Source organism: Arvicanthis niloticus, chromosome 1, assembly GCF_011762505.2.
Source record: "Arvicanthis niloticus isolate mArvNil1 chromosome 1, mArvNil1.pat.X, whole genome shotgun sequence".
NCBI classification, from domain to species: Eukaryota; Metazoa; Chordata; class Mammalia; order Rodentia; family Muridae; genus Arvicanthis; species Arvicanthis niloticus.
This window is the reverse complement of record NC_047658.1, coordinates 89,110,936-89,126,845: the sequence shown is the minus strand read 5'-3', so window position 1 is coordinate 89,126,845 and position 15,910 is coordinate 89,110,936. Positions and strand designations below refer to the sequence as shown.

The 15,910-nt window shown below is 43.8% G+C and overlaps 1 protein-coding gene across 1 annotated transcript in view; it reads right to left on the bottom strand.

Annotated features, from left to right (window-relative positions):
• The window catches only part of Scnn1g (sodium channel epithelial 1 subunit gamma), a 33,015-nt gene that overhangs the window by 14,173 nt on the left and 2,932 nt on the right, over positions 1-15,910 (bottom strand). The window contains exons 2-6 of the mRNA XM_034512697.2: positions 15,064-15,402; positions 13,001-13,313; positions 11,425-11,615; positions 9,947-10,050; positions 6,947-7,110 (exon numbers count right to left, since the gene is read on the bottom strand). Of these exons, the coding sequence (XP_034368588.1) occupies positions 6,947-7,110; positions 9,947-10,050; positions 11,425-11,615; positions 13,001-13,313; positions 15,064-15,380 (1,089 nt within the window). The 5' untranslated portion in view covers positions 15,381-15,402. The remainder of the gene's footprint in view (positions 1-6,946; positions 7,111-9,946; positions 10,051-11,424; positions 11,616-13,000; positions 13,314-15,063; positions 15,403-15,910) is intronic.

Here is a 15,910-nt window from a genome sequence, read left to right as displayed (position 1 = left end):
GCAACAGCAGAGGGCCTTCTATTACAGAGACTGCAGGCATTGAGAATACATGCACCTTTGAGACCTTGCCTCAAAATATTATGATGATGGTAGTAATAAAGGCATGGGGATGTAGCTTACTGGTTGAGAACTTGTCTAGTATACTCAAGGTTCTGAGTACAACACCAATACAGTAGATAGATAGATAGATAGATAGATAGATAGATAGATAGAATAAAATACTAACATTGGGTTGAAAATGTGTTTTCAAACTTTATCTTGGGGCTGGAGAGATGGCTCAGTTATTAAGAGCTAATACTGTTTTGGATCTTAGTTCACATCCAAGCACGTACACTGGGCAGCTTATAAATGCCTGTAACATGAGCTCCAAGGGATCTAACACTTTCTGGCCTCCATAGACCTGTACACACACACACACACACACACACACACACACACACGCAAACAAATCTTTAAAAATAAATAAAACTGTATCTTTATTGCATATGCTGATTCTTTCTTTGTCATTATTCTTTAAATAATACAGCATAACTATGTACATAATATTTACATATTATTTATATTTAGAGGGTATGTAGGCTGTATGTAAATGTGACCTCATTCTATACAGGGACCAGATTGATTCAGCCAATTATGAATAGGAAACATTTAGCGAAATCCTTTGCTGGCTGATTTTATATTAACTGACACAGCCAGAAACATATCTGAGAAGAGGGAATTTTCAATGAGAATGTGCCCCATAAGATTAGCCTAAAGGCAAGTCTGTGCTACATTTTATTGATTGGTGATTGATGTGGGAGGGCCCAGCCCTTTGTGTGTGTTGCCCCCATGGGCAGGTGGTCCTAGATGCTTAAGAAAGCAGGCTGAGTAAGCCATGAGAAAAAAAAAGGAAGTAGCACTCCTCCATGGCCTCTGTGTTAGCTCTTACCTTCCACTTCCTGTCCCGACTTCCTGGATGATGGACTGACAACAAGCTAAAAGATGCAATAAAGCCTTTCCCCCAAATTACCTTTGGTCATGCTGTTAATTATTACAGCAGTAGAAACCCCAGCTAAGACTATGCATTTATAATGAACATCTATTGATTTTTCAATGATTTACATAGTGTTTATAAGATATTGAATATTGTAAGTAACCTAGACATGATGTAAAGCATTTAGGGAAATGTATACAAATATGGCGTCATGAATTTTGGTATCAGTGAAGAGTCTTAGAAACAATTTCCTTCCAATGCCACAGGACAACTGTATAACATAGAAACTTTAGAATACCATGATGTCAACATTTATACAACAAAATTTAATGTTGCCATTAAAACTGGAGGACTATCTAGTGCCATGGAAGATGCTGGTGATATATTATGAATTTAGGGAAAATAAAAGCAGGTTACATGAGAGTATACTCAGAAAAAAAGTTTCATTTTAATATTTAAAAAATCAACAAATTTAAAAATTAGAAAAGGTAATTTCAAGGCTTTCCATTGTACTTGCAACTACGGGTGGCAAGGTGGTTAATTTTGAGTATCAACTTTAATGCATTTGGGTTCACCTAGAAGACACACTTCTGTGGATGTCTTTGAAAATGTGTATAAAGAGGTTTAGCTGAAGTGGGAAAACCCACTTTGAATGTGGGCAGCACCATCTCATATGCTGGGGTCCCAAACTGAATAAAGGAGACAGATAAAAGCTAGCTGAGCACCCGAATTCATCTCTCTGCTTCCTGGCTCTGGGCCCACTGACCAGACACCTCCTGCTCCTGCTGATGTCCCCTCCTTTGCATCATGGACTGTATCCTCAAATTGTGTGACCCAGTCAAATCCTTCCTTCTTTGTATTGCTTTTGTCTTTATGTTGTGTTTTTTTTTTTTTTTTTTTTTGTCACAATGAGAAAAGTAACTGAAACAAATTGAAGAAAGGAAACTTTTTTCTTTTCTATTTTGTGGTAAGTTATAAATGTTCCTTTGTGTTGCAAAACAATTTGTACTCCCAATTAAGGGTGGAAACAAATTGTTCAAAATATGATGCTAAGACATTAAAAAGGTTTTAGAGAAAGAAATGTACTTGGTTCCTACTTTACATCCTGCAGGAAAAAAAAAACCCAAACTGGATAAAGTATTAAGTGAAGTGGTAAAGTAACCGGAAGAAAATTCACTTCAGTATCTGATATCAAAGAAGGGAAATCCTCAGTACACACACTGACAAAGGAGGGGAAACAAAGGTTGTACCTGTGCAATACTCAGTGCTTCTCATTGAAAAACACTGTAAAAAACTCAAAGGAAAGCACAAACTAGGAAAGATGTTTTCAACACATATAAGTAATTTGTATATTATATATATGTATATGTGTATGTGTGTATAAAATTAGTATTCATATATGATACAATAGTATACTGTTATATAGTAATATAGACATATATCATCTGTGTGTATGTATCTCATAAAAGAAGGGGTTATTAAAGAGAAAAGATAAGCCTTCCCTTACATCTCTGTCACTCCTCAAACAAGTCTCCATATGTAACCCAGGCTGGCACCAAATCTGTTACTGCTTCCACCTCTTGAGAGCTGGGATTGCAAGCATTGATTACCATGCCTGGCCACATTGTTTTCTTAAAGCATGCACAGTAATGCTAATGTGCTTTTCCGAGCATATGTTGCATACCAGGCATGTAGTGTATGTAACACAAGTGCCTAGCAGACACTAACTCACTGAACTCTCACCAGCCCCAAAGCAGCAGTTTTCTCACCATCCCATTATACAGGCGAGGTCACTGAGGTGCAGAGATTAGATAACTAAAGTCAGACCCCATGAATCCTAAATCCTTCAGACACATAGCTTTGTGAAAAGAATTTATGGGCAACTTGAAAATAAAGTTGAAAATATTGTTGGGTTTGCAATACTGTGAAGTTACCTTTCTGCTCCATGATTCAACCCTACACCTTCATGGTGTGAATACTCCACCCTTGCTCACTTCCTCAATACCCATTCACCATCCAGCCTATTGTACTCCAGTTTCTGTTCCGCTTCTTCCACGGAAGGCTGCCCTGGCAAAGAGCGCCAGTGCCCTCTTGGTCTCCAAATTCAGAGAATGCCTCTCATCTTTCATCTTGCTTGACCTCTCAGATGCACTTGGCAGACCTTCCTGACGCTCCCTCCTATTTACCTGACAGATTCTTCCTGGCTTCTGCTTCCCTGCCTCTCTATTTCTCTCTGTTCTTTTTCTGTTCAGCTCCTAAACAGTTCATGTTCAGGGTTCTGTTTCAGGTCTTGGATGATGGCATTTTATTTATGTCTAAAATCATCTCCCAAATTTTCTTCTGCACTCCAGGTTCAAAGCATCTACTTACTGGATATTTTTTAAATATCTTATTTATTTTTTTTCTTATGTGCATTGATATTTTGCCTGCATGTATGTGGATTCGAGGGTGATGGACACCCTGGAACTGTTACAGACAGTTGTAAGCTGCCATGTGGTTGCTGGGAATTAAACCTGAGTCCTCTGGAAGAGTAACTGGTGCCTTCTGAGCCTTCTCTCCAGCCTCCTTACTGGGCATTTTAATTTCATCTGTTTTTGCCTTCGAGACACAGCAAGCTGGGCAAGTTGGAATCTTGTCCACACTTCCTATTTTGTTCCTTAATTCTGAATCTGACATTGACCCCCCCTACAACCCATCCAGGACCCAAATATCCACATAGTCTCCCCCCAGCTTTTCAGTTGTCCAACAGTGCTGCTTTAACAGTGTCTCTACACCTCACCCAGGCTCACCTTCACAGAGATGGTCCTATTGAATAAAGGTTCTTAGGGTTTTCTCTCTGGGATTGTTGTGAATGTGCTGCCTCCAGCATATTGATTGGACTTTAACCAAAGTGATCACTTTAAAAACAAAGTCTCACTATGTAGGCCAGGCTGGCCTTGAACTCCTGCTCTTTCTGTTACAGCCTCCTGAATGCTAGAATTACAGGCATGTGCTGCTGGGTCCAGATTTCAAGGTTAAGAAAACTTTACTGTGTGGCTTAACATCCTACCCGTGACCCTGTTGTAATTGTCCTGCACTCTGTTTGGACTAGCCCTTTCTGACATCATTTGCCAGGAACTTATTCTTCAAAAATTCATTGTTTAGGAAGCTTTTCAATAGTCTTTGTCTGGCTATCCACTTGTCCTGTTGTCTACCCACCCATCAACCCATCCATCCATCCACCCATCCATCCTTTCATCCACTCATCTGCTCAGAAATTACTGTAGATATGTTTTATGTTCTAAGATCTGAGACTGGGTATGAGACAGACAGGATCCAGCTTTCCCCAGACATAAGCACTATGTTACAGATGTATGTTATATACGTTGATGAATCAATTCTCTCTCTCTCTCTCTCTTTTTCCCTCCCTCCCCCGACCTGTGTGTTGCTAGAACCCAGAACATCGTGCACACTAGGCAAATGCTCCACCAGCAAGCTGCCTCCAAGCCCAGGTGTGTTGATTTTTGTCTTCCTGTCTTCCTATCATCTTTTGATATTCAGAGTCTTGGACATGTTAAATCCTATAGGCCTTTAAAAAACAAGAAACAGATTCCCTAAGTCTATCAGCTTAGCACACCCAGTAATAATAAATAATAAGTAAACAAACAAATAAACGTGAAAAGCAAGTCTAGTTTGTTTGGATTTATTCTTAGTGACTCCCCGATGACCTTTCCATAATCCTTGTCTTTTTGTTGTTGTTGTTCTGCAGTCATCAGTCATACCTCCGGCTGACTGACCCTGCTGTGTGGCTTTGGTTTTTTGTAGGTGTAGCCCAAAACTCAACCGGATCCTTGTTTATCTACCATCAGTATAGAATGTTTGCTTAACAATATGGTGGGTGTTTCCAAGCTCAAAACAGAGACCCAGAGGGTGTGTGAAATCCATTTGCTTTTTGAACTCATGCAAGCTAGCTTCACTCAACCATTTGAAGACACTATGAGAGAGAGGCAGGAGGCAGAGAGCAGATGAAAGAACAAGTGAAGATGGAGTTGAAAAGTCCAAATCTCTCTTCCGGGTGTACAGAAAAACAGCATGGGGAAGGTTGGGTGGGAATGGTCACTGTTGTCTTCTGGGAGCTTTTGGCTCATCAGTAAACAAATTAGTGGTGCACTGTGTTTTCCAATTCTTCACTTGAGCATGCTGAAGACTCAAGACATTTTTGTCTCTTTGGGAAACCAGCATTCATATACCCGAGCTGTACACACTACCTGTCTCTTACATTGGAACCAAGGTCCTGAGCAATATGCATCTGAGAGTATCTATATCATTAGAATGCTCTCATAATGGATTCTTTATCATCATCACACTGAAGCAACAAATAAATGTCTTGTGCACTGCCCCCCCATCTTACTTCCGCATCTCTACTGGTGAATCTTAAATCACATTTCCTCATCATAGCATACCCTGAACCTCACCTTCCCTGAGTCAGTATCCCAATCCTATGGTTCCAATATATGTCTTTAAAATCCATGTATTAGAAATGTGATACCCAAACCCATGTGTTATTCTTTGGGGCTGGGATCTTTGGAGATCATTAGGACATAAGGGCATGAAGGCGAGTCCCTGTGATGGCATTAGTAGCTTTATAAGAAAAGGGAGAGCAACCTGAGCTAGAGGGCTCACTCTGTGAGGGCCCTGTCTTGTTACGGGCACGAAGACTCTTTACCAATGGTTACTGCCATGCTAGACTTCCCAGCTCCAAATTACAAGCCAGACAAAAGTCTCTAATTAGAAACAATCCAGTTTTAGGAATTTGAACAGAAAACTGACTAAGACGCTCATGATATGCTCTTCTAAAGGCTTGGCTTCTAAAGTACTAGGATTGTAGACACAGACCACTGCGCCTATCCTCCTTCTTCTTTCATAGTGCATGGTGATCATACTTTGTCATTTGGGTAATTCTCATTGAGTCTGTCCTCTGGATTCCCTGGTGTGTAGCACTTGTGAAGTACTCAGAAAATGACTGTCGAATGAATCAATGATGGGTGTCAATCAAACCTCGAATGGCTACTACATCACCTCCTAACCTCCTGCTGAGAAGCATGTACATTTTTAAGCCACATTTCCTGATAGCACCTACTCACGATCATCACAAGACTTTGATCCTCTGTACATCTTTCTAGTTTAGAAAGTCTGGCCCTGATGGCCAACTGGATTTGGAAACCACTGCTCTGGAGACTAATTTTACGAGGCACAATGGCTGGGAGGTTACAGTGAACCATTAAGCATAGATACAAACAAAGACACAAATAGTCCATAAAGACCTTATCTAGTTTTCCAACCACATACAGGTTTAAAGAAATCTCTACTAAGAAAAAAGGTAAGAAAAACTACAGTGGATATAATGTTCTCTTGTCAGAATGTCAAAGATTAGTAAGCTATGTTTTTGGTGTCTGGGGTCCACGTATGCTTGGCATACGGGTTCTGGAGCATGCCTGGATCCAGGTTACGGAAGATCAAAGACTTAAGGGTAAAAAATGTTCTTGGTAGATGAAGCAAATTTGCTGGAAGTGTGATGGGCTTTAGATATTTGAAAACCCCATGACTTCATATTGGCCTGTAAGTGGTTGCTGCCGTTCCCAGCATGTTTCTTTCTATATCCTAGAAGAATGTGATCTCCTCTCTTTACATGACTGACAAACATAGTGAGTGTCTGATGCTTTGGTCCCATAAATGCTGGTGCTTTGTTGTATTTTTAACAAGAGAATCTCCCTAGGTTCTTTCCCTAGGTGCCATCCTGTGCTCGCTAACCCGCATAAAAGATGCAAACAGAAACTTGAACATGACTCCTGAAATAACCAGCAGGGTAGCCATTGGAAAGTCCTGCTCTTGTGGAAGACAGTATCCTTTTCCTTCAGCTGTATCGCCCTAGCCATCATTCAAAATAAGAAGTGGTCCTCCTCTCTAAACACAAGCTAGTGAGTATCCTCTTACCAGGTGCATTCCTATGGAAGTGGACATTGCTGTCTCGATCTCGGTCCCCACATCTTCGATGAAGGGATATTCATTCTGCTGATGGATAAGCACCTTGGCTCCAGTGGAGGACACCAGGAAGGGGTTGTATTCATCTTCATTTATGTATAAGATGACTTGTAGTCCTAGGAAACAGAGTAGCTAGTTGTGGCCAAAGGCTAGAAAAAAACAGTCCCCAGGGGTTTGGGTGGCCTCCAATCCAAGACCCAGGGACTTCCAGAATGTACTAGGTAGGTGAGTACCAGGCTGGAATCTCTAGGACAGTAGGACTTGTGTTTAACCTGTTTATTGCAAGCTCCAGTAGTGGTTCAAACACACATTACAGTCACAGTGCTGGCTAAGAGTGAGTTCCTGTTCAATGTAAAGGAACTGGCTGAGACACGTAAGCATGTGGTTGTTGACAAAGGAAGTTCTGCTGAGCGTCCAAAGGTACCTGCAGTGCTGTGGCCGCTTACAGAGCAGAGCTGGGGAAGAGCTAAGATGTGGTGGTGCATCTGGTTGCTAGTTTAACCTCTCTTCTTCTGCTCTTGCTTTCTATGTAAGTCTTATTCTGTCCCTAGCTGCCAGATGAAACTTTAGAAATTGGAGATCAGGTCAAATCACTGCTTGAAGCCCTTCGGCTGCATCTCTCTAGATATAGGGGAATGCCATTGATTGCCCTGCCTGTCACCATCAAGGCTATGAAGATGTAGCCCAATTCAAGCCTCTACCCTCAACTCCTCCCTCTCTCTCCATTTCTGGATCATCGACAAAGAACATTGCTCTTATGTGGTAGTTTGCATGAGAATGTTCCTCAAAGGCTTTTATGTTTGAATTTGTTGCCTCAGTTGGTGGAACTGTTTGGGAAGGATTAGGATTTATGGCCACGAGGATACGCTTTCAAACATCTCCTGCCATCTCTAGTGAGCTTTCTGCCTCCTACTTACAGTTCAAGATAGGAGCTTCCGAGTTATCTCCACCATGCCTTTGCTCTAATACCATGGACTCCAGCCTACTGGAACTCTAAGCCCAATTAAATGCTTTCTTTCATAAGTCATCTTGGTCAAGTTGTTTTATCACAGCAGCAGAAAAGTAGCTGATACACCTTACATATCTTTCTGGAACACCTTGGATTCATTTTCTTCTTTAGGTCCCAGACTGCTCCTGTGAGTATTTCTGAGCCCCCCTTTTCCAGCTCACACCCCTTTCCTGAGCCCAGCCACTCTCTGCCTTTGCTGCTTCCTCCCCCTCCTACCTCTGATTGGTATTATAATTAGATCACATCCCTGCCTGCTTATTCATTCCCCCAAGTGTCTCTTTCCATAGAAACCCAAGCTCCCTGAAAGCAAGAATGACAACTGTCTTGTTCCCCACGGTATCCCTAGCTCCTCAAACTGGGGCCAGCATATAGCAGACAAATGTTTCGTAAGTGAACCAATGAATGAGTGGTCTGTGTGAATTGAAAGACAAACCTCAGAGCTATTCTAACTGCTTCTACTTGTAAATAAGGGAACTGAGCCCAGAGAGGGATGTGGTGTACTGAAGGTCACACAGCAGAGCCAAGATTCTGTCCCTCTTTACTCAGTTCCCAGCCTGCCTCTTGCCACTGCAATGTGCTCTCTGGTTCACAGCTTCTATGGTCTTGGAAAGGGATCAGGCTTCACAGTTATGATAGTCAGGATTCTGAGTGCAGGTTTCCCCTATAACAGAGCCTAGCTATTCCTAACGAAAGCATATCTGTGTAACAAATAGAGTTCTATTTGCATTGAACTTTTCAAGAATTCCCATTGGCCTGACATGGTGCTGCATGCATGCCTGAACTGTCAGTATTCAGGAGGCCAAGGTAGTAAGCCCACAAGTTTCAGGCCATTCTGGCCTATCTAGTGAGACTCTACCTCAAAATAAACAGGGGCTGGGAGCATAGCTTGGCAGCAGAGTGCTTTCCCCACCATGCAAGGCCCTTGGTTGGATTCTCAGCAGCACAGAAAAGGTATGAAGGATATCTTTTTGTGAGGAAACCAAGCCAATCTGCCACAGTCTTACCTTCCTTACCAAGCAGAAGTTAGCAGAAACAGTGTCATAAAGGATTGTGATAATTGTATGTGTGGTGTGTGTAGCTGGCATGTATACCCTCCCTAGACCAGATTCATAGGGCAAAGTGCCAACCTCCCATGTGAAGGCATTTGGAGATAGGGCATTAATTAAAGATAATGAGGTCTTAAGGTCCTGGCTCTAATCTGATAGGGCTGGTGTCCTTATAAAAAGGAGAGACATCACAGCACCCTCTTGAGACAAAGGAAGGGCCATGTGAGGATACATGCAGAAGACAGCCATCTGTGACCAAGAAGAGAAAGAAGTCTTACCTGAATCCACAAGTGCTAGTACCTTGACCTTGAATGTCCAACCTTCAGCATTACAAGAAATTAATATCTATTGTTGATGCCGCCCAAACTATAGCTTTTCCTTATGGTAGCTTGAGTGTGTCCCAGATCTTATGCTAAGAGCTCTGAATGGAAGTGCATGGGAGCTACTGTTATTCTTCTCAGTTTATAGTTGAAGGACAATAACCAAGGTCACACAGTGAGAGGCAGAGCTGGGGTTTGGCTCCAGAATCTGTCATCTTAACTAAGCTAAAGGTGTGTCTGCCCGCCTAATCTCCTACTCAGCCCATCTGGGTTTAGCCCTGTTTAGACGCCACCTGCTCAGGATTAGTCACCCCAGAAAGAGTGGTTTGTCAGCTGAAGGAAGCCCAGCAGTGTCCCTGTATCCCTCCCAAAGATAAAGAAGTCAGAAAAGAAAACACCCACTATGAAGAAATGAACACGGATGCTCGTGTGTGCACTGAGGGAGGGAAAGAATGCCTTTGCTTTAGGGCTAGGTGGAGAGGGTGGGAGACTGGGAGGCACAAGTGTCCCCATGTGTACTGCTGCCATCAAGATAGCCACTCCTGTCCCATGGATCCCTCCTTGCAGGCCTCCTTACCATACTCACTGCCTCCCATGGAGGTGCTGAGGATGGTGGCATTCTCTCTGTTGTTGAATGTGTAGCAGTTCCCATACATTGGATGGTGGAAAAGCGTGAAGTTCCTATGGAGGAAAGGAAAGGTTCAGAGAGAGCTGGCCTGGGGCTTGCCCTTTTGTATCTCAGTTGAAGTCAGGAAGCATTGTGTTGATGGGGAAAGCGTTCCTTTGGGATAATGGATGAGCACGTGACTCCCTTGTCTCATTTTCCCTCAGATGAAATGAACAGGCCCTCTGTAGAGTTGGCAAGCCCATTAAATCACCTGTCACGATACAGGGTAGTCAATAGCATGCATGTAGCTTTGTATGGTACTGTGATGTATACCTATGTCTGAGAGCCACCACTCTGATACGGAAGGAGGAAGGGAATTAAATTATGTAGAATTAATGATGCGTAGAATCAAACTATAATTTAGAATTAAACTATGCATTTGTTCTCCCTCTTAATCCTCTCCCCACTGTTGCTATTTTGATTTGAAATTATTTTGTCTCTGAAATAGGGTCTCATGTGTCTCAAGCTCACTCAGATTCCTCATGTAGCCAGGAATAACACTGAACATCTGATACTCCTGCTTCCATATCCTGAGAGCTAGGAGTAGAGGTATGTACCACCATACCCAGGGGTGGAACTCAGGGCTTTGTGCGTGCTAACCAAACTCTGAATCAACTGATCATCTTCAGCCCTGAGACGATATTCTTCATGTCACATGCTCGTACTCAAATCCTTCTACCCTTGAATTTCTCAGCCAACACTTGGAGCTTTTCAAACTCTCAGCTCTATGAAAATGATCTTCAGAGAAGAAGTCCAATCCCATGACCATCGTGTAATTTCAGGACCTTTACTCCTAGGGCGAGATTATCCTAATCATTTAATATTTGCATGGAATAATACGCATATCAACATATAAAAGGGCCAGCAAGGTTTAGAATACAAAAAAAGAAGGTAGTTAAACCCTTCAGGCTGGAGGGGTCACCTTGTAATGTCCCATTGACTTCATAGTCACCACCAGGTATCTGATTATTATATTCAAAGCAGAATGATCAAAATATGAACACTTGGCTATCTGCCTGCCTGCCTCCCTCTCTCTTTCTCTCACACCATCTCTCTGATCCCTCCCTCCCTCCCTTCTTCCCTTCCTTCTTCTTCCTTCTTCTGTATCAGAGTGGTGGCTCTCAGACATAGGTATATATCACAGTACTATACAAAGTTACATGCATGCTATTGACTGACCCTGTGTCGTGACACGAGATTTAATGGGTTTAAAGATATTGTGATCCCATGTCAGGTACATTTTCCAAGTGATCCTGAAACCTGGTTCCCTTGTAAGTGATTTTCCAGAGGGCAGAGTCAGTGTCCTCAAGGCCTACAGGTGAGCTCCAGATGCATGGAAAGGACCTGAACGTAGCGCCTCTGGTCCTCAGAGAGTGTCCCCTCCTGACCTGGCATCACAGGACATCCCATCGAAGAAGCAGGTCACCAGCAGTTCTTCAGCAGAATAGCTCATGTTGATTTTCTTCTCTAGAGGCACCTGTGCCATGATATTCATATAGTGAAGCTTGTACCACTCCTGGATGGCATTGATTCCTGAGCTGAAGGTGTAGGTGGCACAGTCAGAGGTGTCATTTGAGCACTGTGAAGAAGAGGAAACACCAGCCGGTCAGTCCTAGCGCAATCAGAAGGGCTGACGTGAGTGACAGATGCCAGAGTAGGTCCTTGGGAATAAGCTTGGTTTCCTCTCACTTCTGGGAGCTTGAAGAGGTTAATTTCAAGCCTCAAAGATAAAAGAGAGAACAAAACAGGACATTGAGGTCAGTTCCTATGGCTTCCTACTACTGTCTGCATTGGACAAGAAGCAAAATCAGGTTTTAGGGTTCCCCTATATTTATGATTGTCTGATTAATGTCACTGCCTCCCTATTAAATGCCACCATTTCTTATCATAGACACAGTCTAGAAATCTGGGTTCCAGCCCAGACTCTGATGTTACTTCTTTGCAGGATCTCAGACAAGGCTCTAACATATGGAGTATGTCTCTGACAGACTGTTAGCTGGAATACCAACCTACCCAGCCACACATAGCAAGCAGCTGGAAGGGCTCATGCCTGCAATACTTAATTATGAGGGCTCTAGAGAGAAGCCACGGAACATTCCAGGCATTTTCATCACCCTGGGCTTGGAAAGTCTTCTGAAAGTTCAAATGTCACAGAATTTGGTATCAAGAGAATCATGTAAATTATCCTTTGAATGGAACTAGGAAGATGTCAAGGTCCCGGTAATTTTGGTGAGCCACTTTTTGTTTGTTGGAGATTTGTTTAGATTGGTAGAAAACATTGCTAGATTCAAAAGTCTCATTACCAAGGCTATTAAGTTGAAGAAGAGTCTCTGTCACTGCTCTACTGGTGGCATGGAGAGGCACAGTGATGATAGGCTTTGCCCAGGAGGGTAATGGAATTCACATTCAGTGAATAGCTGCTTCCTGTCATTGCTTGAATGGGGGGCCAAGGGGCAGATTAGAAGCCTGGCTGTGGCACCTCACAGAGGTAAGTACTGCTGGGAACCCTGGTGCACTTGCTATAGTCTATTTTCCCTTTACTGATGTCTGTGCAGCATTTGCTTTGGGGCTCTGCACCCCCCAATCTATCAGAGAGTGATCAGGTATCCCCCAAGCCTGGCTAAGTAGAATCTGCATCTTAGGCGTTATCAGAAAGAGTTAAAAAATGGCCTCTGCAATTCAGCATCAGTATCTGAACGAATCTCAGCATTTCTTGCTCCCCTGATCATTAGGTCTCCCTAAGTTTCCATCCTTTAAAAAGCTCTAATGAGTCACTAGCTCTCCTAAGACTTTTTTCATACTGAAGCCTGCTTGAGCTGGTTTCAGTTGCTTGCCACCAACTCACCCTAACAAAGTATAAATCTTACAGTTGGCCTATTGATTGTAATGATCAAGAAGAGACTGTAAGTTTATCAGCTCCCCGATCTCCCCCACACCCATGAACTGTGAGGAAGTGAGTCTTACCAATTGAAATCCCACCAGTTTCTTCGACTCATGAACGTGCATGACATTAGAAGCCTTGTGAATGATTTTCCCACTGATCTTCCGCTTCCGGCCAGTGAAGAAGTCCCTGGCCTTTCCCTTCTCGTTCTCGTTGAAGACCAGCAGTGGGATCAGGTTGAGGAATCTAGGTGGTGTGCCTTCCCAGTTGGATGGCATGGATCCTGCTTCCCGGCGTTTCCGAGATTCTGATAAATCTTTGACCCCATACAAGGATAGCAAGGCCTGTTTTGTCTCACTGTCCAAGTCAGTCAGAAGGTCACTAACAGCACTGTACCTACCAAAGTGGAAAGAAAATGTCACAGAGAAGAAAGACCCCTAGCACAGCGCTATAGCTTCTTCATGGTGTCTTCCATCTTGGTGTGTCAGCCCTATGTCTCCTGACCAGTCTCTTGGCCAAGGGGATGAGGGCTTTCACCATTTGCCCCATTCAAAACGATCCCCGCCTTTGCCATCTCTACCTACTCATTCTTGGTTGATGCCTTCAATCAGGATCTCCGGAGTGTTGACTCTCAGGTACCTCCCATAAAGTAGCAAAAGTGAGGATACATTAATAATTGCTAACCATACAGGGGCAGGCTCCATGTCCACCCATCACATTCTGCCTCTGCCTACTGGACATCCTCTAACCAGTGCCAGGATGCAAAAGACTGGACTGTCACCTTGACAACACTCAGGCTCACAAAAGAACAAGAGCTAAGTACATGAAGCATAATGATTTGTTTTTTAAAAAATTCATCATTATACCAAATGGTCCCAGCCTCTCTCATAACCCTCTCTTCCCTCCATCCTTGCTTTCTGTAGAGGTCATGGCATAGCACAGAAGCTATGAATATCAATTTCAGAGTCAAACTTCCTGCCTTCTTCAAGCTCTCCCTCCTAATCCAGACTGTGTGACCCTAGACAAGTTTCTCAGCTTTTCTGTGTCTCAGTTTCCCAGCCTGCTAATTTATAAGATGAAGTTTTTTGAAATTTGTAAAAAAAAAAAAAGGGGGGGGGAGCTCGACTTGTTTATTATAAGAAATATAGTTAACAATGCCCAACACTTGGGAGGCTGAAGCAGGGAGATCAAAGTTCAAGGCCAATCTGAGCTACATAGCCTGACCATCTCTAAATATACAAATAATGTTAAAAATTTCAAAGAAATATCTGTGCACACAGGTAATTAAAGGGCTGTTATTATTATTTGTAGTCACATAAATATATTTGTTAACACTTTACTCCCTCGTAGTATAAGCTCCACTAGGGCAAAGAATGTGTTAGGATTATTCTATGCTGTGCCCCAGAAACTAGAAAAATGTCTGACAATTTGCAAGGGCAGAGTAAATGATTATGGTTTGAATATTGGTGGAGAAAGAAGGGAAAGCTGGGACTGGAGAGAGGAATGAAGGGAGACTGTGAGGAGACTTTGGAGGTAGAGAATGAGTCTAAGGCCTGATTTTGGCTGTGACCTTTGCCTTCAATACGTGCCTCTGAACAAATCCACTTTCTGGCCAGTCTAGCCCCTTCTGCTCTTCCCACTCTGTACCCTACTCTCTGCACCCAGCTCTGACGAAGTCTGCTGCATCTACTGGTCTCTTAGATCAGTTTCCCATAATTCCAAGGACTCTGATGACCCATTTAGAACAGGTCCTGCCGCTGACAACTGGGCAGCACCAAGGGTTGATCCTGTCCAGAGCCAAAGGAGCTCAATTACTGGGCTGGGCTCACTGAGATGAGGGGTCAGGGCAGCAAGGATGCTTCCGGAAGTCACCTGGGTGTCACTTCTGAGTCAGCCTGACTTTGAGGGAGAGTAAGGGAGTGAACTTGGGAAGGTTCAGCTAGGCTACAGTGTGTCTGGAGGAGGCAGGTGCTAATAGCCACTGAACTGAAAACATGCAGGTCTGAAACCGATTTCGGCGATCAAATCAAATTTCTAAAGCCTGTGTCAGCAGGTTAGTGTGCTTGTACTGCCACACTGGGGGAGGGGCTTTGGCATCCATGAGAGGCCAGACTTCCCTCTCCCAGATGCCAGGGCAGTCTCTTACTTGTAGGGATTGATATTGCAGATAGTGACGGCAGGGAAATCCAGTTTCTGGAAGTGGACTTTGATGGAGACAGAGACGGTGTAGAAAGAGAAGACGAGAAGGGCACACTGCCAGATTATGAGGGCCACAGCGGTCAGCGTGAACGCGATCCACAGCAGGCGCCGAAGGCGGCCTCGGGACACCACGATGCGGCGGCAGCCGTGGGTGTTGGTGTTCAGGCAGTACCAATGCATCAGGTCCTTAATAGTCGGTGCCTGGGGGCCTCGAACAGGCAGATTCTTTTTGATTTTGGCTTTGATCTTCTCTCCAGGCGCCATGGTAAGGACGGGACTTTGCAGCCTGCAGTGTTCAGAAGGGACAGAGGAGCCGAGTAAGTGAGCTTGCAAGCACAGACCTGTCAGCCCATCTTTGGAGTCTGCCACTGGGAAACACCAAGCCCACGTGTTCTTAGAGGCCTTTTTCTTCTGTGGGCTGGACAGACTGCATTCTGAGCCCTTGGCCCCTTCTCCAGGATATTTGCTTTGGGTCACCACAACTGCCTCCTCCTCTTAGGGCCCCCAGGCCTAGCCTTGTGGGGGCAGGGCAATGTGTAACCTGCACATACTGGCTGGACTGGCTGAAGGACCTTTCCGTGGAGTTCCTGGGGCAGGCGCCCTCACAGCAACCCAGCCAGACTTCTCTTATCAGGCAGAGGCACTATAACCCGTGCCTTATCGCTTCCACTGGCCACTTCTTGAGAGCAACCCTTCTGTTTTACGATGTCTCCTGGTGCCTAGTGTAATGTCCCTCCTGCACAGAGCACATGTCAGGCAAGGTAAAGGCTGATGAAATCTCCCACAACTTTCCA